Source organism: Cheilinus undulatus, linkage group 12, assembly GCF_018320785.1.
Source record: "Cheilinus undulatus linkage group 12, ASM1832078v1, whole genome shotgun sequence".
Lineage (NCBI taxonomy): Eukaryota > Metazoa > Chordata > Actinopteri > Labriformes > Labridae > Cheilinus > Cheilinus undulatus.
Genome location: NC_054876.1, coordinates 8,401,853 through 8,429,328, shown reverse-complemented (window position 1 = coordinate 8,429,328; position 27,476 = coordinate 8,401,853). Strand labels below are relative to the sequence as shown.

At 40.1% G+C, this 27,476-nt stretch overlaps 1 protein-coding gene across 2 annotated transcripts in view; it reads right to left on the bottom strand.

Annotated features, from left to right (window-relative positions):
• Positions 1-27,476, bottom strand: part of dscama (Down syndrome cell adhesion molecule a) — a 188,533-nt gene that overhangs the window by 115,820 nt on the left and 45,237 nt on the right. For both annotated transcript variants that reach the window (XM_041800575.1, XM_041800576.1), the window contains exons 2-3: positions 27,117-27,434; positions 26,878-27,027 (exon numbers count right to left, since the gene is read on the bottom strand). In XM_041800575.1, coding sequence (XP_041656509.1) covers positions 26,878-27,027; positions 27,117-27,434 — 468 coding nt within the window. The remainder of the gene's footprint in view (positions 1-26,877; positions 27,028-27,116; positions 27,435-27,476) is intronic.

Here is a 27,476-nt window from a genome sequence, read left to right as displayed (position 1 = left end):
TGAGGTAGTGAAAATGTTCCATACTCTCTCATACCGTCATTCAGTATAATAACAAATGCTTTATCTTAACGATCGTATGGAAACGCCAGGATCTCCAGTCATATTTTTGACCAAAAGAGAGATAAAAAGTACAAACTGCACACAAAGGCAACATTTGAAAAGGTTGGAACATGCAGGGAATGAAGGAAACTCAGTTTCAGCCACTTCAAATGTTGCCAATGTATTTGTGCAGTTTGGACGGTGATCTCAATCTTTTGCTTAACATTATGACCAAAGAGCATCAAGTGTCAGTGCATGCTTCTCCTGTTGAAAAATGAATGTCAGCTACTAAAAACTGTCTAAAAATCAATCACCTATTAATTTAATGTGAGATTATTTATCATGATCTATAGTTTATTTTATATCTCAATAATTTTTGTTTAATACAAATTTGGCCTGTTCAACTTGGTTATTATATGACTGTGATAAAATTAGATCATGACTTCATACCATTAAGATCTTCATCAGTATAACTGCTTTAATCATTTTGGTGTGCAGCAATCATTCAGGTTGTTAAACATGTTTTATGCTTTTTCCACCAATCATAATAATCTTAAAATGTTCATTATTTTACTGATTGGTGGCTTTATAAAGTATGGACACACACTTCTAAACAGAAATGCATAGTCAGGCTGTGCAATTACATAATCGTATAAAAAGCTGCATTTTTTTTTTTTTTTTTTTTGGTAGTAGAACTGATGAGGGTTACAGAAAAACCTTTAGGTACTATTACACTTTGTAAATGAACCTGTCATTTCCAAAGGGAAAAAAAATCATAATTTGGAATATTGTCCAGTATAATCACACATTATTATGATCGTACATCATACAGCAATACTCTGAGTCATATTTTAATCAAAAGAGTGAGCCAGCTCTGTCTGTATTATATAGCTGTAACAATGACAACATTGTCAAAGAGCGAGGGTTTACACTTTGTCAAATGTTGCCAACATAGTTGATTTTGAAATGAGACAATAAGCCAGAGTTTGCTTGCTTTATAGAGAGTCTATGACTGCTATTTTCGTCATCATGACATCAAACAATGTTAGATTTTTAGTAATAATTCAAATAAATTAGATTAAATAAACAAAATTTCCAGTTTAGACCCACCCACTTTTCCAAATGTTGCCAACATTTTCGTGCAATTTCAACAATGTGAAAGAGTTTGAATAAACTGAATAAAAAATGAAAAGCATGAAAATAATTAGGTGCCTATGGTTTCTTTTTTGTCATCATGTTATGAAACAGGCATGAATAGATTTTTACTAACGATATAAATGCTCCTTATTTTAAAAAATATGAAATTCTCTTTTGGACGTACCCTCAATTTAGACAGATCTCTCTTTTTTAAAAATATTATCAAAAATAATTTATTTTTTGTACTTTCAATACCACAGATCAATAGAATAATGAATATTTAATCATTAAAAATACACAATATTTAAAAATTCAGAAAATTTAGACCTCTACAGACTAAAATGTTGCCAGTTTTTGTGCAATTTAGACATTCTGCAGGAATTTGTCTCATTATATGTATTAGTAAAGGCTCACTATACGGTGTGTGGGACCTCTAACCTGGTAGTTGTAGTATAAAATGTGATAAAATGCCACTAAAACTAAATGAAATAAATAAACATTAGTTCCTCTTTGAGACTAAACATTTTAAATGGATTATTTTGTGGTCAATATGCATCTGACTGTCAGTGGTTCTTACTGTAAACAATCATTTTACTCAGCATTAGGCCTGACATCTATTTTTTCCTGGATCAATATCAACATAAACCGTATCAATACAAATGACATTGCCTTACCGTATATCTAGTTGAAAAATACTGGCATGTATTAAAAACTCAGTATATTGCCCAGCCCTAGTTCATGGTTGCATGAATATATTAAAGCCTCACAGACAGTTCAAGCTGACGTTGTGTTGATACTGAAAAAAGCTTCCTATAAATCTGTGCATGGTCCCAAACAGTAAACAGAGCATCCAGAATGAAGAGAATGAATGTCTATGTGTTTGTTTTCTTCCTGTAGGTCTGAGTTTCTGCACAAGGTCACACCATTTAGTCTCATTTTAGAGTTCTGTGTGAATGTGCAGGTGCAGCCGACACCTGGGACAAACGCACAGATAAACACAAACACTTAACTTTAAACCTCCACCTCGCTGACACCAAGCGCATCGAGGTGACAGCTTAAAAAAAAAAAATCAAAATCAAGCTGTAGTGAGAAAGAAGCAGAAACTGGTGAACATACAGAGAGCTTAATAGCTGCAGAGAGAGAGAGGAGCTTATCTTCCCACCACAGCTAATATGAGCTTCTCAATTAGATGAAAGGCTCTCTCCCTTTCTCTAATTTTTTGTTCAATTTCTCCAGGCAATTTATTTAGGGTGGGGGGAAAAAAAGAGAAAAAAAAAAAGAGGAGAGGAAGCCGAGGAAACCGTATTGGCTAAGCGCATGACGAGTCATAGCAGGCCTCAGCCAATCAGGAGAAGCTGACAGCGTCAACTCAGGCCCTCAGCAACAACATGACTATTTACTGTATGCAAGAGAGGAATCTATTTGGAGTTCATCACTGCACATCCAACAAACCAGACATGCAAAAACAGCCAATTTGATTGTGTTTAAACAAGAAAATTATTTCCTTTTGAATGCATTTCATTTATCCTGCATTCTTATCAGCAATTATGCTCAAATTTTATGTTAAATCCTGCAGATGTAACACTATTCCTAATGAGAAAAAGCACCGAACATGCAAACCAAACATTTTTCCTTCTCCTTTCTGAGATATTTTTAGACACCTCACTCTCTATTCTGCATTATGGATTAACTGGGATTATGCAAAGGACCCTTCATGCATTCACTTATCAGTTTAATTTCTTTGTCCTCTGAATTATTTTTGCACACACTCCCTCCCGTATTGTTGCTCTTTCTGTAGTTGCTCGGTGGAACTAAAGGATTATGCAAGCATTTCCAAAAAATTTGGTTCTCTCACCTTAGACAAAATAATGTAAAACGCCGTTTGGCAAGATCAATAGAAAATCTATCCATCCCTGCTTTTGATGCTTTCAATACTAGTTTGCATGAAAATTAAAATTCTTTGAAGCAATTCAGTTCAAACATGTTCAACATGTCTGTAATAAAAAGCTGCATTATTATTATTTTAATCCTGCATATAAATGATCAGGATTTCTGGATTAATTTGCATCAAAGGAGGCCGATAATAATAAACATGCATTTGGCTGATTTAGGATTCTTTTTGTTTGATAAAATAAATCATTTATTTTTTTGTTTTGTTTTGCATTTATTTTCTTATTCAGATAAATAAAACAATTATGCATGTTACAAAATGAAAAAAGGTCAGCTTTGGAATTAATAAATGACACCTTTTTTGTGGGCCCTAATCACCTAATAATTTACTGTAATAAGTGGTAATTATTTGGATATTTCCCCCCAGGAATAAGGTGTAATAACAATGTAATAAACTGGCATAATAACTAAAAAATATGGAAATATTACAAAAGCATCTACTTAGTAATCATGTATCAATATTGCAGTAATTCTTTGTTATATTGTGGCAATTCTCAGGTAATTAGGTGGTATTTTACCACATTTCTTAGAAATAAGATGATCATTATCTATGTAATTTTGCTTGATTATTCCCAGGTCATTTCTTAATTTTAAAGGGATATCTTCCTGAAAAATGTTCAATTAATTTTTAGGGTTAGGGTTAACAGGTTAGGGTAAAATGCAACCTAATAATCAGAGAATTACCACAATATTATGAGGAATTACTTGTTGATAAATTCATTATTACTAGGTGAATACTTCCTGAATATTAGAGAGATTTTACTTGTAAAATTGCAACTTATTACTAGTTAATAAAACCTTATTCTGAAAAAAAAAAAAATTACCAGATAATGACATGTATTACTATAAAATGACGGTAATTGGGGCCCACTAGAATAAAACATTACCAAATTATTTATTGTTTTATAATTGAATATGCAAAAAAGTCCGCTTTATTAATTCCTCTTGCCTTATATCTATTCAATACCACAAAAAAATAATGCTTTTTGGTTGTTTTATTTCCAGTTGCAATTTTTCGTAGGGTTGTCCAATCAACAGTCCTTCCAATAAAAATATTGGACACCTACCTGAGGCTAAAATAATCAAAGTTGGACATTTTTTCTGCTGCATTTTTTAAAAATGCATATATTTTAACTTATTCATATTTCCGCCCTTATTTATCTTTTATTTTTTTTTTTTTGCTATTTTTCAAAGCTTTCAAAGTGTTTGCATTTGATAAACACATATGTTGCATATAATTAAAAGAGATCAGTAACCATATTTAATAATCTTGATCTCAGTATGAATCAAAACAAACATTATTGAGCATCCCTGATTTCTATCTAGTTATGTTTATTGCGCCATGCAGCATTAATGTAATCAACAAAAACATGCATTTTCTCTGTCTTTTAATTTGTAGGTTTCTTTAAAAAAATGCTATAATAATGTAAAAAAAAAAACAGACATTTGAGAAGACATGTAATAAACACATGATGTGATTGTGTCTGCAGGCCTCTCCTGGTCAACTGATTGTTAATCATCCTCTCTCACCATCTGCTCCTCTTTCTTCTCTCACACTCAAGGTTACACATCACATCTCGAGAAAAACTGCTGCAGGACTGAAGCCGTACATGACAGGGCACCTGTGCAGAGATGGGGAGGGAGAGGCAGCAGCGGGAACGGGTGGGGGTTACAAATCCCAGAATGCACTCTGCATGCTACATGCATTGCTCGGGGATATCACTTCCCTGGCTGCCTAAGACGTCCATCTATCAAGGTGATTTCCCATGGCGGCTCGTCTTGGAAATACCTTTCCACAGGTCACCTTTATACCTGCGTCGGCTCCTCACTGAATGAATTCACTTCATTATTCGTAGTTTTGATTAGCATGGTGGAGCAGGAGGAGGAATCTGTGCTGCTATTATCTCTGGACTTGGACAGCTAAGGTTGGAATGTGCAAATTTTTGGTGCAAAAATCCAGTCATCATAAAAGCACAGCAGCATTTGAGGCCTGCACACAAAATACAAAGCATTACATCAATCTAGAAATCTCTGCATCAACACAAGTGTGCACAAACAATCAGACATAATTTGTTTGATGTGATAATGTGCGATGACAGCTAATTTCTTGCCTGTCCTGAATTATAATCATGAGGATGGGAAAGTGAAGGCCTGCATGTCATGAGTCTGCATTAAAGCCCAAGTCATGATTTTTCCCCCTTCTTTCTTTCCCTCACTTCCTCGCCGTAAAAATGCAGCACAGACGGGTAAAAAAAAGAGAGAGAGAAGGAGGGATGTAGGGAGGGAGGGCGGCTGTGAATAGGCAGAGTGAGTGGCATGCATGGACAGCCCCTCTGTCTCTCAAAGACACTGCAGCAGCTGCATGCACGCGATAAGAGCAACCATTCACAGCAGACTCCCCCCTTTTTCCTCCTCCCACACACCAACACACATACACCGATACTTTGCTCCTCTCCACCACACACACAGACAACAAAACGACACACACACACACGGGTTTGTATGCACATCAGTCTCTCTGCAGGTTCTTACACAGATGCAGCGATTAGGAGAAGCCTTTGTCACCTGGCAAAGGTCTCTTCTGCAAATCATTTTGTTGATTTTTTTCTCATGATTCTCTCTGACGTAAATGGACAACAGGGTTGGACGTGGCTGAGATGGAGAGGCAGAACCTTTCTTTTTTTATCAGTAGCAGAGAGCAAGCACATAGACAGTGGGACAATGTTCATACTGGAACATCCTCAGGTCTTAGAGTCAGGCATTAGACCTTAGATAGTAAAGCTTCAGGTTACTGAAAAAGCCTCTGTCATGTGTCAGCCTTCAGATATAACACCCCCCATTTAAGCCTTATTCGAAAGAGCCTCAAACAAAAAAGCTTAAAAAAAATAAATAAATTCAGCAGCCTCAGATGAAATGGCCTCAGAAAAAGCACAATACCTGAGAAAGGCAGGCTTCTGACAGAACAGTATCAGAAAAATTGGCCTCAGATTAAAACAGCCTTGGGGAAAAACAGCCTCAGACAAAACAGCCTTGGGGGAAAACAGGCTCATATGAAACAGCTTCTGACAGAACAGCATCAGAAAAAAAGGCCTCAGATGAAACAGCCTTGGGGGACAAACAGCCTCTATGAAACAACTTCTGACTGAAGAGCATCAGAAAAAAAGGCCTCAGACAAAACAGCCTTGGGGGAAAAACACGCTCATATGAATTGGCTTCTGACTGAACAGCATCAGAAAAAAAGGCCTCAGACAAAAGAGCATTGGGGGAAAAAGAGCCTCATATGAAACAGCTTCTGACTGAACAGCATCAGATGAAAAGGCCTCAGACGAAACAGCCTTGGGGGAAAAACAGCCTCACATGAAATGGCTTCTGACAGAACAAGCATCAGAAAAATTGGCCTCAGACAAAACAGCCTTGGGGGAAAAACAGCCTCGTATGAAACGGCTTCTGACAGAACAGCATCAGATGAAAAGGTCTCAGATGAAACAGCCTTGGGGTAAAACAGCCTCATATGAATTGGCTTCTTGCAGAAAAGCATCAGAAAAAAAGGCCTCAGACGAAACAGCCTTGGGGGAAAAACAGCCTCATATGAAACGGCTTCTGACAGAAAAGCATCAGAAAAAAAGGCCTCAGACGAAACAGCCTTGGGGGAAAAACAGCCTCATATGAAACAGCATCAAAAAAGTCAGCAGAACAAACAAAAAGAGGACATAATCAGCCAAATATCGGACATTCATACAGAAAAAAAACAGCCTCAGATTGAATCGGATAAAGATCAGAGAAATACAACCTAAGATGAAACAGGATAAAAGGCCTCATCTGAAACGGCCAAAAGAAAAATAATGTCCATAAATGAAACACTCTAAGCCTTCTGAAGTCGCACCATTCGCTGGTACATTTGTGCTATGTTTTTGTCAATATATTAATCATTATAAGTTGTAGAAATGCGGTTCAAACACTTCCATGAACAGGAAAATCACATCATTCACTTTCGCCCTTGCTTGCCAACCCATGTGATTCACATCTGAAGTTACAGGGCCAATAAGAGAGCAATGGGCACATGTTGTCTACTCTCACTGTGCATCATTGGATGTATCCTTTGTCTGTCAATTTTTCCCAACCAATTGACACTCTGGAATCCCTAAGGCCCTCCCTACCACAGGTTTTGCAGGATAGGTTAGGCTAGAGACCAGAGAGTATTAGACCTGTTGATCTCTGATGATGGCGAAGCATTTGAATGTTGCAGAAGCCTTGGAACAAATACTCAGAAAAAGATGACACAGCTTCATTTTGGTGAAAATAGTATGACAGACAACTTTTATGCTAAAAAATCTATAAGTCAGAATTTTATTTTGGACATGTTTTCTGCTTTTACCTATTATTTTATTCATATATACCACTACTTTTGTGAAACTAAGACTTTGGTAAACCTATGCCAAGCACCACAATAATTTGTCTACATGAGTGAAGGTGTGTTTTCACAAGAGATTCAAAAATGTTCAAAGATCAGACTTCAAAATTCACTATTTGGGCTAAAATAACTCTTTACACAGTCCTCTAGGACAAAAATGGGCCTCAGTACCTTAAAGGGTGATAAAAAAAATGTAAAAATCAAGAAATACCCTTTCACCTCAGACGATTGAAGGAAACAGCCTCAGATGAAACAGCTTATGACTGAATGGCATCAGAAAAAAGGCCTCAGACAAAACAGAATCAGGAATGGCCACATACAGAACCACCGCGGAGAAAAATGACCCAAAGTGAAATTGTAGACTCAAGAAAACAAGGTCATGTGTGAAACAGCCTTAAAGAAAAAGGTCTCAGATTAAATGAACTCAGAGAAATACAACCTTGTACAAGACAGAATGAGATCTGGAAAAATGCCTCAGATGAAACAGACACAGATAAAACAAGATGAAATTGCCTATAAAAATAGCCCCATAAGAAACAACTTCCAACAGAACAATATCAGCAGCATATAAAACAGCCTCAGGATAACTGGCCAAGTACTCAACAGTCATAAGGAAAACTGCCTCATTTGAAATGGGCTGGTAAGATACAGCATCAGGAAATAAAGCCTCTGACAAAATAGACTCAGGAAAACAGCCTGAGGGGAAAAAGGCCACTTACACAACAACTTCAGATGAAACTGGCTCAGAGCAATATGGAATCAAATAAGGCGGCTTCAAACAGTTTAACATCAGGAACAAAAGGCTCCAAACAGACCCAGATTGGCCTCAGGTGGAATGGGCTCAGGATTAGGTTTAGGGGGTTAGCGTCTGACAAAACTGCATCAAAGTGATAGTTGTGCATTGCTAATATCAATATGTGTGTTTGAAATATTCTGCTTTGACCAATGTCAACGCAGAGACAAAACTCTGACTCACAGTGAAAGGTCTCGTCAACACAAGCTGCCACGCTACCATTTGTCCATATTCAAACTCAAAGAAATAAGGCCTCATACCAAACAGCTTCAGACAACACTGCATCAGGAAAAAAGCCCCAGATGAAACAGACTCAGAAGAGACAGCCTGAAGAAACCTGGCCTCAGGAGAAATGGATGCAGAGAAAACAGAGAAATGGACTGTGGAGGAAAAAAAAACACCATATATAAAACAGTTTCAGAGAAAATCAAGCATATTAAAAAAAAAAGGTTTCAGACTAATTGGATTTTGAAAAAAGTGGTCACAGATAGAACAGCCTTCAGGAGAAATAGATGAAATGGCTTGGCCTCATTTGAAACAGCCTAAGACAAAATTGCCTCAGACACAACAGACTCGGGTAAATGACTTATTTATTCACAACTCATTTAATATTAATTTAGAACTGATCACAATAAGGATCAGAAGTTAGAAGACTGAACATCGTCAAGATGGAACCAAAACAACCCTGCCAGAAAACATTTACATTACAGTGAGTTTAAGCTGTTCTTATTCTTTCCTTTACTTCTGACACTGTTGAGATTTACTGACTTGTGGCCAGAGACTAGACTGATGCATGCTTGCAGAGAAGCAATTTTTAGCAGATCATCTCGATCATGTCTGCAGGCCTAAATGCACTGGTTGTGGCCATGTGATTGGCTGATTAGATATTTGCATTTAATAAAGTATTCAATAATGCACTCAAAGACACCACCACCTACTATAGCTTCACCTGACCTCGCTCACTGACCACGATAACAAAAAGTGAAGCAGAAGAAGCTTCAAAAACACAGAATTTAAAGTCAGACTATGTAAAGGATTGCATTGGATTGCATCAATGGTCATGATGGCTTATCAGTGTATAAGACTGTATACAGTTACCCATAGCCCAGCACTCTGCAGTTTAACATCCAGCCCTGAAGCTTGCTTTATTAAATGTAGCTGAAACTTCAGCATTTTAGCACACACACCCACACAACAGCTCCTTTTTTCCCTCCGTATGTGACATGTGAACAGTATCTACACATGCCAATCACTTTGATCCACCGATAATGCAGCCCCAAATCCATACAGTCCACAAAATGTCTAAGTGCCAATTAATTGGTGGCTCCTTCCATGATTAGCTCATGTTGCGCTTATAGCTAATCTGTATCTTGGCAGGGAGCCATGCATGACCTGGCATTCATCCAGGGCTGCGAGCCGCGGAGGCAGCAGCCATGAGCTAGCCCGGCACAGCACAGAACAGCACAGAACGGTGCTGAGCTGCCGGGAGAAGATGTGCCAAACTGCAGCGGCACAAAGGAGACCTCACTGTTTATCAAAGATTAAGCAGTGTTTAGTATCTACCCCCTCCCCCTCCTCCTGCCCCCCCCCCCCCAGGCCTGCACTAAAATATACGCATGCGTGCACACACACCACCTCCAGCTCACACCCTAATTGTTCCCAGCCCCGAGAGTTTAATAAAGAACAAATTGCAGTTATTGGTGAGCAAACAGCACAGTACGGAGGAGGGAGTGTGATCATTGCAGCGGCGGTGCAGCAAAGAGAGAGAGAGAAAGGGCATCAGCCAATTTAATTAATATGTGTGTCAGTCTGAGCTGAGGCTGCAGCAGAAGTAGGCTGTGTGGAGACACATGTAGGGAGCACATACAGTCTAATCTGAGAGTCATGTTTTACAGAGCTGCTGGACACTTCAGACAGAATCTAAGGATATTTATACACAGGATTTTATAGCTACTAATGCACAGATACCATCATGGTTTCTACCTGTAACGCTGTGATGAGACAGGGCTTCTCTGCAAAGAAGGACTTAATAGGTTGCACCTCTCAACAGTTCTTTTAATCTGCAGTACAGCAAAAACTCCAATATATAAGATCCTGAAGTTTGGTTCAATTCTTTCTTATGCTTTCAGGGAGTGAGGGTTCACAAACGAGCCTGTTCTACGAAACGGCTCATATATGTGAGCCATGGTAGCACACTTCCATTTGAGTGCCAGTTTTCTTTCCTCCTTTTTTTTTTTTTAGATTTATTTTTGGGCCTTTTTTGACAGAGGAAGACAGTGGACAGAATCGGAAACAGGGATGAGAGAGCTGGGAAGAGACATGCAGGAAAGTGCCACAGGTCGGAATCAAACCACTGACTGCATACATGGGTCAAAAATTGGCTACTAGTCCACCTGTGTCCCCTTTCCTCAATTTTTTTGTTAAACCATGTTTGTCTAAACCATGACAAAACTGTGAACCAAACCGGATACTCTGTGAAAATCAACTGTGCACAAGGGTTGTCAGACACAGCTCATCCAGACTTTAGATAACCTTGCAAAGCTGATGGATAGGCCCGTTTCCATGTTTCTCACTGGCAAATCCATCTTGCAAAGCTCCCATCTGAACCGTTTGGGCCCGGTTAGAAAGTGACAGGACCAATGAGCATTGAGGGGGCAGTACTTTCGATGCGGCAGAGTTGTGACATAAGCAAGCAGCAACAAGAGGCCGGTGCAATTATGGTGGAAGAGCTTAGCGTGGATGCTGCTAAAGCGTCAGTTTTATCAGATCTTGACGACATTTCTTTGTTAAAAGAAGAACTGAAAACAGCAGTGAGTTGTTTTCTTTTCAAAAATGACAAAAGTTGTGTACTGACATGTCTACAGTCGCCATGGTTCATGTTATGTGGTTTTCTATGGGGTTTAGCCAAGTTGGTAGGAGCGCAGGTGCAGCTTGTTCGCGGCTACGTCACGTATTTTGTTTCTCTGATTGGCCCGTAAAGATGTGACGGACAAAATGTTCACCCAACCACCCTCTGATTTTTTTTTCAAAGGCTCTGCCTCTTCCCAAACGCTGTGTATTGAAGGTTTTCCAGCTGGATGTGTGAAACAAATCCATCTGGAGTGTCAGGTTAGACTTTAGACTGAAGCCTTTTTAATTCCTGCCTACTGTCGTTTCTACTTGGGTTTTTTTCCAGAATATTTCAGTACTTTTGGGACAAAAAGCAGCTTAAAAATAAAGAATGAAATATTCTTATATTCACACTTTGTTGGCACAGTCATGAACAGCTCAGATCATGGCCTTTTCGTAACATTTCTCTATGCAGGATTCACTTCTTTCACTCCATCTGGAGTCCTCCGCTGCTGAGAGAATCTATAAAACCAATCCTACTGATGTGTGATTGGTCAATTCAGTTCAGACTATAAATTCACTAAAAATGGAATCCACCGCACTTAACATGCTGAAATCACTACCACTGTGAACAGATTCTACACCTGTATGTAAAATCTGTAAACAAATATTGGTTATGGTAAATAAAGTGTCATCATGATGTGGTAAAATATGGACTTTTACAAAGAAACTACAATGACAACAGCTGTTTGGAAGTGAAATTTGTTTTTCTCCACAATAGATAACAGGTATATTGTTCATATAACAACAGCTGGTAAAACAACTTTTCAATAGTATTAGGAAAGTATCAATGGTGTGATAAATAAGGACTATTATAAAGGAATATCAATGAGGGTATCAATTCAAAGAAGAATGAAAAATGCCTTTTCCTTTTCAAGGATAGATCTGTTCTATATGCATGGCATTTGTTGGGATTTGGTCTTCATAAATAAAAACAGAATGATTGGAGTTTCCCGGCAAAGACAGACGGCAGTAAAATTTTTGATTTAGTCAATATATTTAGACTTAATTCATCCTTTAAATGGTTTTATTCCAACTATATTATTTTATCAAGCAGAATATGGTCTAAGTGACAAATTCAACCCCAGTGGAAATCACTGGGAGGACAAACTCTCAGTAATTCTCTTCATATTTTTATAAAACTATCATTTTCTGCATTCATTGGTAGGATTTTAATATTATTTTATTGATGTTTTCAGATGTTTCTGTGTGTCTCAGTGGGCTTGTATGTGTCTGTGTTTTTTTAACCTTCCAGCCAATCATGCAGCCTCACGTTGCCCAGCCCAAGTGTATCTACCCGTCATGTTCCCATAATGCTTTGTGGCAGCTGCAGCTAGATTCATGCACACAGGTATTGATTTTCTTCCCAGTATTTTTTTTTTCCTTCAGTGCAACCCTTTATTTGTCTCGCTAAGCCCCTGCCACTGAGTGCGAGGAGAGAGAAACAGCTCGCAGCCTGTGAGAGAACACGCTGAATTCAACACGAGAGACGCTTAACACATAACCTGGATTTATTTTCATTTATCTGTTATTTATCTGCCACCAGCGCTCGGCTGCTGAGTATAATCCTGCTGCCGTGTGGGATGCATGTGTAGGTATGCATGTGTGCCAGCGTCTGTGTGTTTGTGCTGTCCGTCCATCCATCCATACAAACACTCCATTCTCCGCAGGCCACCTGACCCATTTTTCTGTGTGAATAACAATACTCCAGCCAATCATGGGCAGACAGAACGACCAGTGCAGGAAAAAGAGTCTACATCCAGCCTGTCACACGTCACAGTCCCAACCCTGCCTGTCGACAGAGCGAGCGAGGGACGGAGAGAGGGAGAGAGAGAGTTAGCCATCCTCTCCTCTCCTCTCTCCCCCTCCTTACCTCCCCTCCCTCTCCCTTCTCATCTCCACCACACAGGGACCAGTAAAACCATTACACACCCACCCCAGCCCCCAGCTCAAGGTTGTGCTGCACCAATGGCTGCGCTTCCTACATCACAGTCTAAGAAAAGGGCACAACCGTCAGCGAGTGAGCGAGCTGCAAGGCTGCTACCAACAAAAGACATTCATTATACCACAGTACCTGTAGGCTACAACACACAGTCTACCAAATATGATTACCCGCCTCCTTTCAGACTAATGTTTACAGTATGTAACTGGGATTCAGCGAAAGGATCCAAAAATACATTTTGACATAGGAGGGCAATTATCTGCAATCTATTTACATTCATAGTCTTCATTTAACTTCATTTATGTTTCTAATAATACATCTGATAATTGTTTCAAATGTGGTTAAACTCCTCTCGACACCAGCTTAAATGACTGGAACCGAAGTAGAGACGCGCAATGAAAGGGCTGAAATTTATAGCTACAAACATACAACTAATCCCCAATTCAGACTTGAATATCAAAGTACCGGCCCTATCTTTCTCATAAACTGATGTCTAGTAATCTGTGAAAAAAACGGATGTTTCTGGATCCGTGCTCCCTGGGTTGGTAAAGCATCATGCTTTGACTCTACAGGGAGTGCATGACTACAAACCCCCATATGGATAGATACACTGAAGACAATGTGTATTGAATACAATGAAATTACCCATAGTAGCATGAATCTGAATATGAGGCTATAAAGGAGGAAGCTGGGGTGGAGGAAGTGAAGCGTTGCCTGCCCCAGTGTGGTGCATAAGCACTGATGAAGCAAGGACCAGTATGAAGGATGCCATTTAAATGGACTGCAGTGTTGAGAGAAAGAGCTGTGATTGACTGTGAGTGCTGGGAGGTTAGTCAAGCAGCATGCTTTGACTTTCCAGGTAAGACATGTCTAGAAACCCCATAAATGAATATTGATACAATGACTTTATTTTAGAAACATTTATCAATAGTAGCATGAATCTGAATATGAGGGTGCAACAAGCTTTATGCTGTAAAGGAGGAGGCTGGGGTGGAGGAGGTGAAGCTTTGCCTGTGGTGCATCAGTACTGATGAAGCAAGAATCAGTGAGAAGGATGTCATAATTGTTTACTCTTACATTAATACACCTTAACTCAATCCAAACTGGCTCAAGTTCAGAGTATAGTTTTTATTTTTGTCTTTTGCTATGGCACCATGGAAAAGAAAGATGTTTTCCAGTCTTGGCCGACTGACTGGCCACACTGCTGTCTGTGATTGCATACAAGTTCACAGGTGGTTGAGGAGGCGGGTAAAAGAGTATCAATCAGAGCTACAACAGGAACGCTCTGTGTGATGCTAGCAGTCCTTTGCTCTGAAAGGAAGAAACAACAAATCAAAACCAATTGTGGATCATTCCAAAGCATCAAGAGGAGGACAATATGGATCAGCTCTGCTTCAAATAGAACTTGAGGTATGCATGCCATGATGTCCTCTGAAAATTAGCCCAATAAGCTTTGTTTATAAAGCTTGGTTAAATGTTCACATTAGAAAAAGAAGGGAACTTGATAAATGAAGATACAAAGATAGGGAGCTAATGCTCTTCTGTTGGTATTGTCTTGAATGCATCATTAATTATGTCACACTAAAAGAGCGATTGTCACTCCAGATGCTCATATTTTGGACCTGATGTTTGACGATGAGCTGTGTCAGCTGTGTGGGCTTGATTGAATAATCTAGCTGGGAATGTTCTGGGAAAGCTCAACAGCTTCCATGCTGGGCTTACCACGCATGCTAACAGACTGACTGTGCATCCTGTGATTACACTTATACTGTACAATTCTTTTTTCAGTAAAGTTGGGCTCCCCAAAAGAGCATTTTCAAGTGCTAAAAATGAAAAGTAACCTACCTAGAATCAACCTAAGTTAAGGCTAGCGGCAGTTTTGCTCACAGTCTTAAAGGCCTATCAAGAGTGTCCCGAGTCTCCTGTCCAAGGCCTGACCCATGCTTAGCCTCTATGACATGGAGATATCAGGAGTGTTCAGTGTAGTTTAGGGATATCCCTATGTAGTCAGTCTCAAATCTGACAAATACTTTCTTAAATTGTGTTTAGTAGACTTGAATGCGATAAAGAAAGCACTCCAGAAACAGTCTAAATTAGGCATTATTTATTTTACATAGGATCATAAGAACAGTGAATAAACAAAGTGAAACTGCCTGCCAAGTGCAGCTAACATCCTCCAGTCTTTCAACCCTCTTGCAGATTAGCGTGCATGTATTAAATGTGGTCATACCTCATACCAAGCCCTGGCACAGCCAAAACTCCATCTCCATTATTCTAGATCAAAACACCACCAAATCACAACGCTCCTGCAAGATGCTAGCAATACTATCCACTCACTACACTTGCACACATCCAGTTGGTATTGCACTATTGGTGGAGCAGTAGCGTTGCAGCAGTCCCCATAGTGGCTGCTAGGGACAGGCAGCAGTGCTAAAGTTTAGGCCTTGTATTTGACTGGGATTGTTGGCCTGGACTGATAAAAATAAATACTTACTAGTCTTAATGGCTTGCATAGCGATTCTGGTCCCATCTAGAGAGTGTGCAGACTTCAACTACTGGGTTCAGATAACCTCCTGAATCGTCAAATCTAAAAACTGCTTTTATAAGAATTGAGCAACAAGCAATGATAGCTTAGAACGCAGCCCCTCCTGATGAAGCGTCTTGGAGAAACTCTGCCTTATAACCTAATAATGCTTCACATTGATTTTACTACACTTTAGATAGCAAAACAATATCTGATGGACAACCTTTGCAAGTCTTAAGCTATATTCATTGTTTGGACTTCACCAGTGTCAGGACACTATCTAAGCTGGCAGCACATGTATAATGTTATTCATAGCATAAATTCTTCTACCATGTCTATTTTGAGCTGCCCAACAATAATCTAAAGTATCAAGACTGAGTTGAAAAATGTAAAGGTCATCTCAGTTTTACTCACATTAGCCATGCAATGATCCACAGGCGTCAGCACGGAGCTTTCTAGCTGCCTTGAAATAAAGAGAAGAGCTGTATGGAGGAGAAACAGTGGGCACTGAAAAGGCACGATAACGTCCAGCAGCCTTGTTTGATAGTAACTCTTGATATTTTCTTCAAAGGCCTATTATACACAGCCAATTAAACCGGCATAGTGTGGCTGGCTCTTCTCCCTCTCGGCAATGGCTGTGGGGCTCGAGGCTGGCTGCAGAAATAACTCCAACACACAATCCCAAATGTCAACAAACATGAAAGAAACTGTGAAATGCACAAGATGGTTTAGCAAATGGCCAGGCTGAGAGTGCTAGAACAATCTGTGATATCCTTAAACAACTGTCTTCATACGCTACCAGTCCCTGCAGCTCCAAGGGATGGTTTACATCAGACATTTACAGGCTAACTCATAATCATGAGTGTTTATTTAATGTAATTATGGCAGGAAAATGTTACATCTGCCATTTAATTTATATATATCTGGGCAAAAATGGGGAAATAAAGAGAGCAGAAGAGACTGAAAGGAAGAAGAGACGAGGGAGAGCTGAGCAGAGCAAAGAGAATCCGTGTGATGGCCGACGGCCCTTGTGCTTTAGCTCGTGTGCTGAATGAAAAGAAGCCCCCTTGTGGGTGTGAGTGAGTCTCTGCAGCAGTGCTGGGGGGTCGGCCCCCGCTCGGCCCTACTGCTGCTGAATGCAGAGCAGGCAGCATCAGGCCAAGGCAAATGACTACAAGGCCTCCTCAGTGACTGCAGCACAGGCTGCACCTGGGGAATGGCCCTGCTCGGAGAAACAGCCGCAGCCAGCCACAGTCCATCACTACGCATCCCATGAAGCAACACTGCAGGAAGTGCACACATTAACAACAGGCGCGGTCTTTTCACTGAAGTACAAGGTTTCCTTTCTGAGGTGATTTCTAATCTCTGCCTGGTGGGCTCCATTAACGTCAATTACTCAATCATTAATCAACGTGATCATGTGTGACAGCAGACTGTGCTACATTCTACGCTGCTTTAAAGACAGTCTGACCTCTCACTGCACCTTTTCTCTGCTGCTCCATTAAAGTATTCTCAAAACCAGGCAACCCAGGATAGGTCTGATTTATTACTACCACATTTACCTCTATACAGAAGTGATGTCAAAATAAAAGCAAGTAGCCACAGAAATATGAGACACTTACAACCGGAATGCTGTTAAAGTCTTCTGTAATTTTCTATCTGAACTAGGGATGCACGATATAATCATTATATTATCATATTGGCAGGTATTATTTATCATATATTGGCCTTAAATATACAAGTGTACCTGCATAACGTTTATGCATGTTTTGGCCTAAAGTTGGGACTGAAGTAAGGCATAGATTTGGCAAGTTAACTACCAAAGGAGGACTGACACAACCCCGGTTGTGCTCTGTATGTCCTGACATACAGAGCACTGTATGGTCACCCAGTATGTGGGTTCTGAGGACTATATTGTGAAAAATTGACTGAAACTGTCCTAATGTCTGTGGTCTCCTTTGGTTAAGATTTGAATGTCATCTAGAGCAGTGGTTCTCAACCTTGGGGTCAGGACCTCCTTGGGAGTCGCGAGACACTGAGAGAGGGGCTCCAATTGCCCTGAAAATAATTAAGAACATTTTTTAAATTACACTGTTGCCACTTTACACCAGTTTTGTCAAAATTTTTTCCCTTTTCATCATTTTTCCTACCAATTTTAACACATTTTTACCATTTAAAACCTAATTATGTCAATTTTAAACTCTTTCTAAGACTTTTTTCTGCCTGTTTTTGCCACTTCTACACCAATACTTGCAACTTAAGCTTAATGTTCTCTGTTTCAACTCATTATTGCTACTACTAACCCCTTTAAACCACTTTTTACACTCAATTTTTCCATTTGATGCCCATTTTTGCTAGTTCAAACCAATAATTGCCAGTATCTGCCAATATTTTCTTTCTCAGTTAACCCATTTTTGTCAAATTAAAGCAATTTTAACCACATTCTAACTCCTTTTTAACCACTATTTATGCCCATTTTTGCCTTTATTGACATTTTTGTCTAATTTTTGCCACGTCTAAACCATTACTGCTACTTTTAAAATCCCATTTCACCACCTTTTCCATCATTTTTTGCCATTATTAGCCCATAGAAGTAATTTTTAAACCATTTTGAATATGAAATATGGTTATCACAGCTTAACTTTACAATGGACCATGGTCTTGCTGACCTCCATGGGCTCCCAGTTTGGCTCGGCACCAGAAAGCTCTCCCATTTATCCCCCTGAATGGACGGCCTTGTCTGCACATGACTATTCCAAATTGTGCAAGGGTGTATTCAACCACCTTCAGGTACAGTGGGGGTCCCTGGTCTTTGACACCTTTATTTTGAGGATTGAGGGCTGAAAAGGTTGAGAACCCCTGATCAAGAGTGTAGCCAGGCTTACGTTAGGTCCTGTTGGAAATGTTTGGACCCAGTTATTAAGTTATTATAAGGGATGTTCACTATTAATAGCAGGATATTGGAGTCAGCAGATATTTACTTTAAAAGTTATTAGCAATTGTCATTAGCAGACGGAGTTTGGTTTATTCTACTCTGTTTTATATTGGAGGATGTCATCTTTTATCTGCATTACCCAGTAAGATAAAACTACACAAGAACAGACCAAACCAAGCTGTTCCCAGTTTGAGCTAAAGCTCACAAACATTTCTTTGTAAAACATCAATGTTGTGAAATTAAAAGAAAACCACTAATCTGTGCTTCTTTCCTCTATTTTCCTCATTGACCTCTTGAGTTCTCTTCTTCTGGGCCCTGACTTCTGATTACTGTTTGGCGTCTTGACAAAGATTAGCTCTGCTGGTGGAGCAGGAGGCAGCAGACAGATAAAAACAAGACTCACTGCCATGAAATCAATGTTGTCTTCTGAGCGACCCCATGCAATGACAGCAAGAAGATTTAGGCAGAAATTGTCATAAAAAAGCAAATAAATCATGGCTATATAAATATTTATTGTGGAGAAGTCAACAGCATCAACATGTATAAATGGCACCAAGCATTGAGCAGCAGTTTGGTTAATTTTGCCATGTTCATGTCGCCAGATTTAACTCAGAACCAAATTATGTGACAGATTTTCCTCTATTGTGTCCAGTAAACCCATCATGGTCAAACTGGGTCCTGATTGATTCCCCTCTCTAAACAATCACTAAAATCCTCTTAGTCATCACATTTTGGAGCTTTTGAAACGACGCAGAGATAAATTAATCTTTTTGTATTGTTGAACAGTTGCAAAGAGGAAAGAAAACTCATCTAAATAAAAAGTTAGTCACAGCTAAGAGGAACTGGTGATTGTCATTAACTCAGAGAAAGTCCTAATTTGTACTTTAAGTTGAACCCAGCCAAGTTTAGAAAGTAATTTCATCGCACATGGCGATTAACCAAGTCCAAGAATGAGTTTATTTGTGCACTTTTGGCTGTGATGAGCGCTAATCCTCGCTCTCAAACATTTGGTGAAGATGTGTAAAATCAAACAAGTCCTGAAAAAGCAAAGGGATGCTTACATTTCCTCTTCACATGTATTTTAAAGCATTTTTAAGCCATTTTCTGGTCCAATAATCAACACTGACTAAGATTCATAGACAGGCTAAAACATAAATGTAGTCTCAGTGACATTTCCCATAGGTTTTAAAGCATTGGAGCTTAACATTGGCAATTACAATATTGAAAATGCTGGATTACCCAACTCACAGTCAGTGTAGAGACAGGTAAAGAGTTGGGGCGAGCCTTTAACCTCCCAGCAAACAGCTACAAGAAGTCCAAGTGTCATTTAGATCAGCCTTACTGCTAATCATGCACAACTCATAGCCTCAAACTAAATAGATGATCAAAACATTCAACCTGTATACAGTGTGTGTGCTAAAAGGAAAAGAGCTGATCAGATCCTTATAAACCAGGCTGTAAATATGTTTGTCTCTCTGTCAGTATGGACATTTTTAACAAGGAGGTATCTGGGACTTTTCCAGCCAACCTCAATCAGACAACAGAGGAGCTGCAGTCTTTTATAATTCAACACTGGTGTCATTTTTTGGCCAATGAGCTTGCTGCTTGCAATCAGACAATACAGGAAATATAAAGAGTATTTAAAAGTTTCTCACTTGCTTGACAATAAATATAAAAAACACCAGCAATAATTGCATATCCTCAGCTGGCTCCAGGTACGTGGGGCCTGGGGCCTATACTGCCATTTTATCCACGACTGTTACCTTTACTAGTAGTGCCTGACAGATGACTTTTCCAGACAAAAGTGGTCTTCACCAATCAGTGACATCACCATGACACATAACTGTGGATAGTGTAGTTCCAAGATTTTTCACTCACAAAAACACAAACCAGGTTTACTTTTCTTAAATATAGGTTGATAACATATAAGCTTGTGTGTTCAGTGCAACCAGACACCATTGTTTTCCCCATTTAAAGTAATCTCTTGTAGTTTAAAAAAAAAAAAAATCCTTTAAATGCAATTGTAGCATGCCCCATCTCTCCAGGTATCCTCCCAGCTGACCCCTCCATGATGCATGCCACTGGACCAGCCCACCAGGTCCTGGGCATACAGTATGCCCATGAAAGCGCAGCTGACCACTCCCATACCTGCTCTCCTGAGCATGTCAGCATTACACTCATGGTCTTGCCAACAATACCCAAAGATGCTCTGGAAAGAAGTTGTCACAAAGAAGTCCAGTCACCGCACGTGTTTTCATCGGTCACCATCCAGGCCTCACAAGACTACATTAAGACCGGAAGGACCAAGGACTGAAACACTCTGACTTTCTGGGCCTTTCCAATTAGAGACATCTCTCTGATACTTTAGCGATGTTGGTAATGTAGTTCTTTTTCACAGGATTGAGATTAAACCACGTTTTTTACTTCAAATGAGGTACATCACTCTTATTTCTCTCTCAACACTCTTGGGTAGCTCATGCTGAGCCTACCTTAGATGGTTATGATGTTATGAATCAAATCTGCAAAAGCAGCCTCGACTGTGTGACACTGTGTCTGATGGGAACAGTAGGAAGGGGTGAATAGCTGTGATTGCTTCCTTCTACCCTCCCAGTTCTGTCCATGACATTCTAAAGGTATTTTTTTGAAATCCCAGAGTAGATGTACCTCTGCTGAAACTTTGGGATTCAGTAACTCTTTAAAAAATGATCTGACATGTACCTTACCTGTCACCTAGATTGTTTCACATACGAGCTATATTCTAAACTCATCAGGGCAACAGCTCATTTGGGAAGGTCAGAACCTTAAAAAAAATCTTGGAGGGTGTTTGGCCAAACATCCTGACTGTTTAATTCATTATGTGCCAATCAGAGCGGGCGTGTGCCGCCCTGGGGAGCAGACTGCATAACGCAAGCTTTCCAGGCAGCTGTTATCGCTGTTCACTATCAGTGGAGCCAGTTGGAAAATCAAGCTGAAGCCAAGGAAAGCTTTCCTTGCACTTATTTTATTTTTAAGATAAAGTTGGAGTCTTTTTTTGTGTCTTTATGTAGAGAGGAGGAGAGGGGATAGAACCAGAAACAACGAGGAAAGAGTGGGGGGAGGGAAATGCTGGAAAGCAGTCACAGGCCAGGCCGTACATAGGCCGCAACCTAGATGCTTGGGCATCTGCGCCCCTGTACTTCTTTAAATAAACTGTCACTATAAGTAGATGTGCTAATCTCTCCACTTGTCACCATTCTTTACTGGCCTGCAGTACAACTAAATCATGCCTGTAGCAACCGCCTTGTTCTCCTCACATAACACAGATTGGTGTATTCATTCTCTGACAGGGAACTTATGTTTCAGCTTGGAGCTTTGCAAGATGGATCTGCTTGATGACAGACATGGAATCTGGCCAATCTACAATACAAGGTTAAGTGAAATTGATGTCTTTACTTAAAAGCAAGAAAAAGTATACGAAAAATCGGTGTAAAAACTGGCATTAAAACCCAGGCTGTGGGTATTTTTCTGCAACAAAACCCTGTACTACTGTACAAACTCACTGTGATGGTACTGTCCTGGACCACTGGATGCATTTTTCATCATAATTTCCCATTCTTTTCTAATGGAAACACGGCCTCTTTGAGTGGCTCTTTGTTTGTCGACTCAAAGAGCTCCACGTCCAGTGAGACTAACAGAAGGCCCGTCTGACGGACCTGCACATCATGCTACACCTTCAACACTGAAAAGCCAGCTCAATTATTCATGCTGGAGACAGAAAAGCTACATTTCACAAAGTTTTTTGTTTGAAGCCCAAGTGTTGATATTATTTTTCCTCATTAATGATTCACATGTCGAAGCTCGGCCTTTGAGACGAGAGGTTAAGCCATCTTTCAGGGAGCTGTCAGTTAGTGTGCATATAGGCTCACAGACATGGATATACGCAGACAAAGTGCACTTAAAATGTGTGTAGAGGAGGATGAGGGGAATGGACGGTGCGTCGGTCGGATGCGTGCACTGAGACGTGAATAAAGACCATTTGCTCATGGATTCATAGGCTTCCGTCATCCATTATTTAGCATGGAGAAGAGCAGTGGATTGGTGGCTGAATGATTTTTCTGACAGCGTTTACATGGCTGACGGTGATGATTTTTACTGCTCGAGATAAACACTTTATGCTTGCAAGGCTGAGACTTTTTTAATCTCCAAAACATCCACAAACATTCAGCCGAAACACTACGATATAATCTAAGACTTTCAAACAATAAGGTGATAAGTTTAAACACAAAAATGTATTCCTAATAAAAAGAACAGCAGGATGATTTAATCACTGATACACCCGTATCTGAAAACATGCTCCGGGCGGATCCATTTATGGACAATTAAGAGATTGCTATAGATTTCAACATGGCTGATTTCACCTCAGTGGACAAATGTGAAACGTCAACAAAAAAAGCAGTCGCCAGCCAGCATTTGCCCTCCATCCAAAAGCAAAATGACATTAGCTCTTGTCTATTGAGTTTGCTAAATGCCCCACATAAAGTGAATTTGCCCCCCAGGGCTGGGAAACAATCACGCAGGCGAGCGTTCCATTTAAGTGATTTGAATGATCGGAGAGCTGCAGTGCCTCCTATCAGCCGCACAAATGGGTCAATACACTGAGACTAAGTGACATGGCTGGCAGCCCGCGCTCTCGTGGAAGACCGGGCGGAGGAAGAGGAGCGGGACCTTGCTGTCATTGGGTCAGACAGACGTGGATACACAGACAGAGAGAGAGAGAGAGAGAGAGAGAAAGAGAGAGAGAGGACAGGCCCAGTTAGCTGGTACAAGCTGGGTTCATGTCACATGATTGGTAGAGTCATGTCAGACCAAACACGAACACCTCTACTGTCACAATGCTCATCACACAATCAACACTGCTAGTGAAACTTCATTTAACCCCCTGAACTCTGCAGCAGAGATCAGCTACCAGAGCCTACAGAGTTGAGAGTACTTTCCACTGAAGCTAACAAGTGAAACTGACCTGCATTGCTTAAACCATTTACATTCAGAAAATGTGCAACAAATTCTGAAATGATGCACATTTAAAACAAATACAGTAGCAGTGAATATGGAAAATCAAGGGGTAAAAAGACATAAACCTGCATAAAAATGCAAAGTCAAAAGCAGACAAAAACAACAACTGCAATGTGAACTGTTAATCCAGCCTTTGCAATCATGTGTTACAGGCCTGCTTATTACAGTGAAAGTGAAATAAACAGAAAACAGGATGTAGATTTTTACAATCAGGTCATGTTTTGTTCCTTTTGCAGCACTTGACTCATTGCATTTATTTTGGTTTTTGCATGTGTTTTTGAATATGCATCACCTCTAAATCTGCAGATGTTTTTGTTGAATTGAATCTTGCAAATCAGTTACACCCTAAGCTTAAAGGTTACATGAGGCAAAACAGAACAGAATAATGCAAATACACTGTGGCAGAACTATGGTGGTTTTATCAGCAGCAGCAGAAAGGCTGCTCGAGGTTCTTAGAGTATCTTGGTTATAACTTTGCTTCTGGAGAGCAAGTAGCGCCTTATTTCTGCAAGTATAATATTTATTTATTATAAGTACAGTGATCCCTTGCAGCCACCCTTGTACATTTTCCACACTTTGTGACTAGATTATGTTAGTAGAAAACATACAAGCACACGATGCAAAAGACACAAGCTGTAACTTTTGGTAAGGGGTGCTATGACTATAAGTTTTGAACCAATTTTAAAAATGAGGAAGACCACAGACATAAGGATAGTTTCAGCTGGTTAAAATAGGGATGCATGATACAATCAGTATCTGCAGGTATGAAAATTGTATCTGATATTTACAGCCGATATTGCTACAGATAACAGCAGTATAAATTATATATTGAACAAAATGTACAATTTTACCAAAAAGCATGGAAGGTTGCCTCAAGTAAGCTTACCATGAGCCATGAAGTGTTCTGCATAAAACCACAACCGTCTACCTTCCTGCTCCTCCTTTAGCTCCACTCGACTCAGCTTCTCTTTGCACTGAGGATACTTGGGTGTTATTTAAAAAAAAAAAAAGGGTGTTTATGTCCTTAGAACGCACACATAAGATGATTCAGCCAGACTATGAGACCAGAAACCAGGCATTTGCAGAAACATCTTCACACTGGCCATTCCACAGACATGAGTTCTCTCAGAAACTTGTATGATCAAATGTGACTTAAAGAGAAAAACAAATATGTAGGATAAGGCTGACTGTCCTGTCATGCAGCAGAAATATAATTGGTCATCTTTGTCATCTTTGGTTTGGAACACAGTTGTGTTTATTCCCAGGTTTGGAAGTTCAGAAAGTACTCAGCATCATGTTGGCGATACCTTCTGATCACTCTTATTGGCTATTGCAGGTATTTCCTCGGAGCCTGCCAATCTGAAATTATCAAGTTATGACTTTTTGGTCAAATGTTTAGCTTTTCCACAATGATTGATTTTTCATCAAATTTGGCGACAGGTCCAGGGTCATGACTTTTTGATAAAATGATGACTCATTTATGCGTTGGTTGACTTTTTGCTCGAATTTGCTGACAGGCCTGCAGTCTTGACTGTTTGGTAAAATGTTGAGTCGCTTGTTGAGTCGTTTTTTTCGCTAAAATATCATAATTGATATTAGAGATGGGGGGAGGTTTCAACTTGATCTGGAGTAGGTAAATAATCATTTTGGCACCAAACACTAGGATTGTAGGGCTGCATGGTGTTGCAGAGGTTAGCGCTGTTGCGTGTTGTCAGGCTGTGCAACAGCACTAACCCAGACGAACCCAGGTCCAGGAACCAGGTCCAGGTCCTGTCCATGCATGGGTACTCTGACTTCCTCCCACCATCAAAGACTTGCTCGTAGGTTAATTGGTGACTCTAAATTGGCCTTAGGTGTGAGCGTGCCTGGTTGTCTCTCTCTGTATGTCAGCCCTGTGATTGACTGGTGACCAGTCCAGGGTGCACCCTGCCCATTGCCCAAGGAAAGCTGGGATAGGTGGTGTAGACAATGGATGGATGGACTAATAGTGCTGCACAATTAATTAATCACAATTGCAATTGTGATGTCAGGCTGTGCAATTACATAACTGCATAAAAGGCTGCATTTGTTTGTAATAAGTACTATTGAAAGTTTTACTGCAGAAAGGCCTTCAAGTCTACTATGGTGCCACTAGTGCAAGTTGTAGAGACACCTTTATTTAAAAAAAAAAATGAATATATTATTTTTGGGAAAAGTTGAAAGCAGTACTATAGAAACTTTGGGTTTTGTTTTTTTTTATGCTATTTAATGTTTGTTTGTTTTAGAGTTGAGAAATATAAACTTCAAAACTATTATCATTTTTAGCATTTTCCTTTTATAACCAAGCAAGTAGACTAAAAATAGCATTTATGTATTATATCACAATCCCAATTACAAACTGCAATACGGTCCAGTATAATTGCAACTGCACATTGTTACAAAATCATGCAACACTACCTATAAGTTGGTTCAGGCCAGGTTCCTCATTCATTATGGGTGTAAATCAGGCCCAATAAAGTCAGATGTGTGGCTAGCCAAATAGACACAAAAGTAATGCTAAAGAATAAAAAAGAATACGGTCATCCATCTCCTGGAGTCAGTTTTCATCATCAGTTTTCATTCATCATCAACCTGCTGCAGATTACAGAACATTGCGGACCATAATGCCATCATCAATGAATATAAAACATGAGGATAGCAGCTTTTCTAAACTTGTCATGCCCCTTTAAAGGTCAAATTGCTTTTAATCCAGTTTGGGAACCACAATACAAAATCAACCCTCATTTCAAAGCATAAGATGTCGCTGTGCCAACATTTTTTTTTTTTTTTTTTTTTTTTGCCACAAGTAGCCAAGCTGTTGAGCCATGCCTGGCATACAGAGACTACAGTCTTAAAAAGTAGGCACTTTTGGTTTGGGACCATCCTGTAGCTCCTTTCAACTCATGTTATTCTTCATGCTTTTTCCCCAGTTTCCTCCACTGTTCAATCAAATTAAAGCACTAAGGCAAAAATTGAAGAATAAAGAAGGAAAAGTCAGTGGTTATCCAGCAAAACTCAACCTGTTGCCTCACAGTGATTGTCCTCACTTATCTGTGGAAAGTATTCCTGTATCTAGAGTCACGTGGTGTTCCAGACTAACTGAATACTGATGCTGATTTTCAGTCTAATATACCCAGGATGCTCTCTGAGTCTGTGTGGAGCAGTAAAGAAAGATGCAAAGACTTACTTTCAGCGTTGATTGACATTGTGTCTTTCTCCCAGGACACAACAGTGATGTAGGCCTCCACTGAGGCGGGGATAATGCACTTGAAGACCGCCACATTGCCTCTCATGGCTTTCTGGTCCTCCACCCGGACTGTGTAGGGCTCCCGTAGGACTGTGAGGACGGACAAAGAGGAGTGATGTGAGTCAGATAGAAAACTGCTAAGACAAGCCACTTCTGATAACTGTAAAACAGAAACCGACCGGCCTTAATGTGGACATCTTGGCTCCTGATTCTCCCTGAGGGGTTCTCTGCTGTGCAATAGTAGGTGTTGTCGTGGATGAGTTTGCTGAAGCTGGAAGGGGGGATGTGGAAGATCTGAAGGGTGCCATTGGGGTGCACATGGCGGATCCCTGGCACATCATAGATCTCCTCGCTGGTGGCCAGGTACCAGCGCAGTGAGACGGGGGGCACGCCGGCGGCGGGACAGGGCACCGATGTCCCTGTGGTGCTGGCAAACACTACCTCTTGCAAAGATGCATTGACAAAATATAAGCTGGAACGTAGATCTTCACAGAAAACTACAGGAGAGGAGGGAGAAGGGGAAAGACATGTTAGACAAA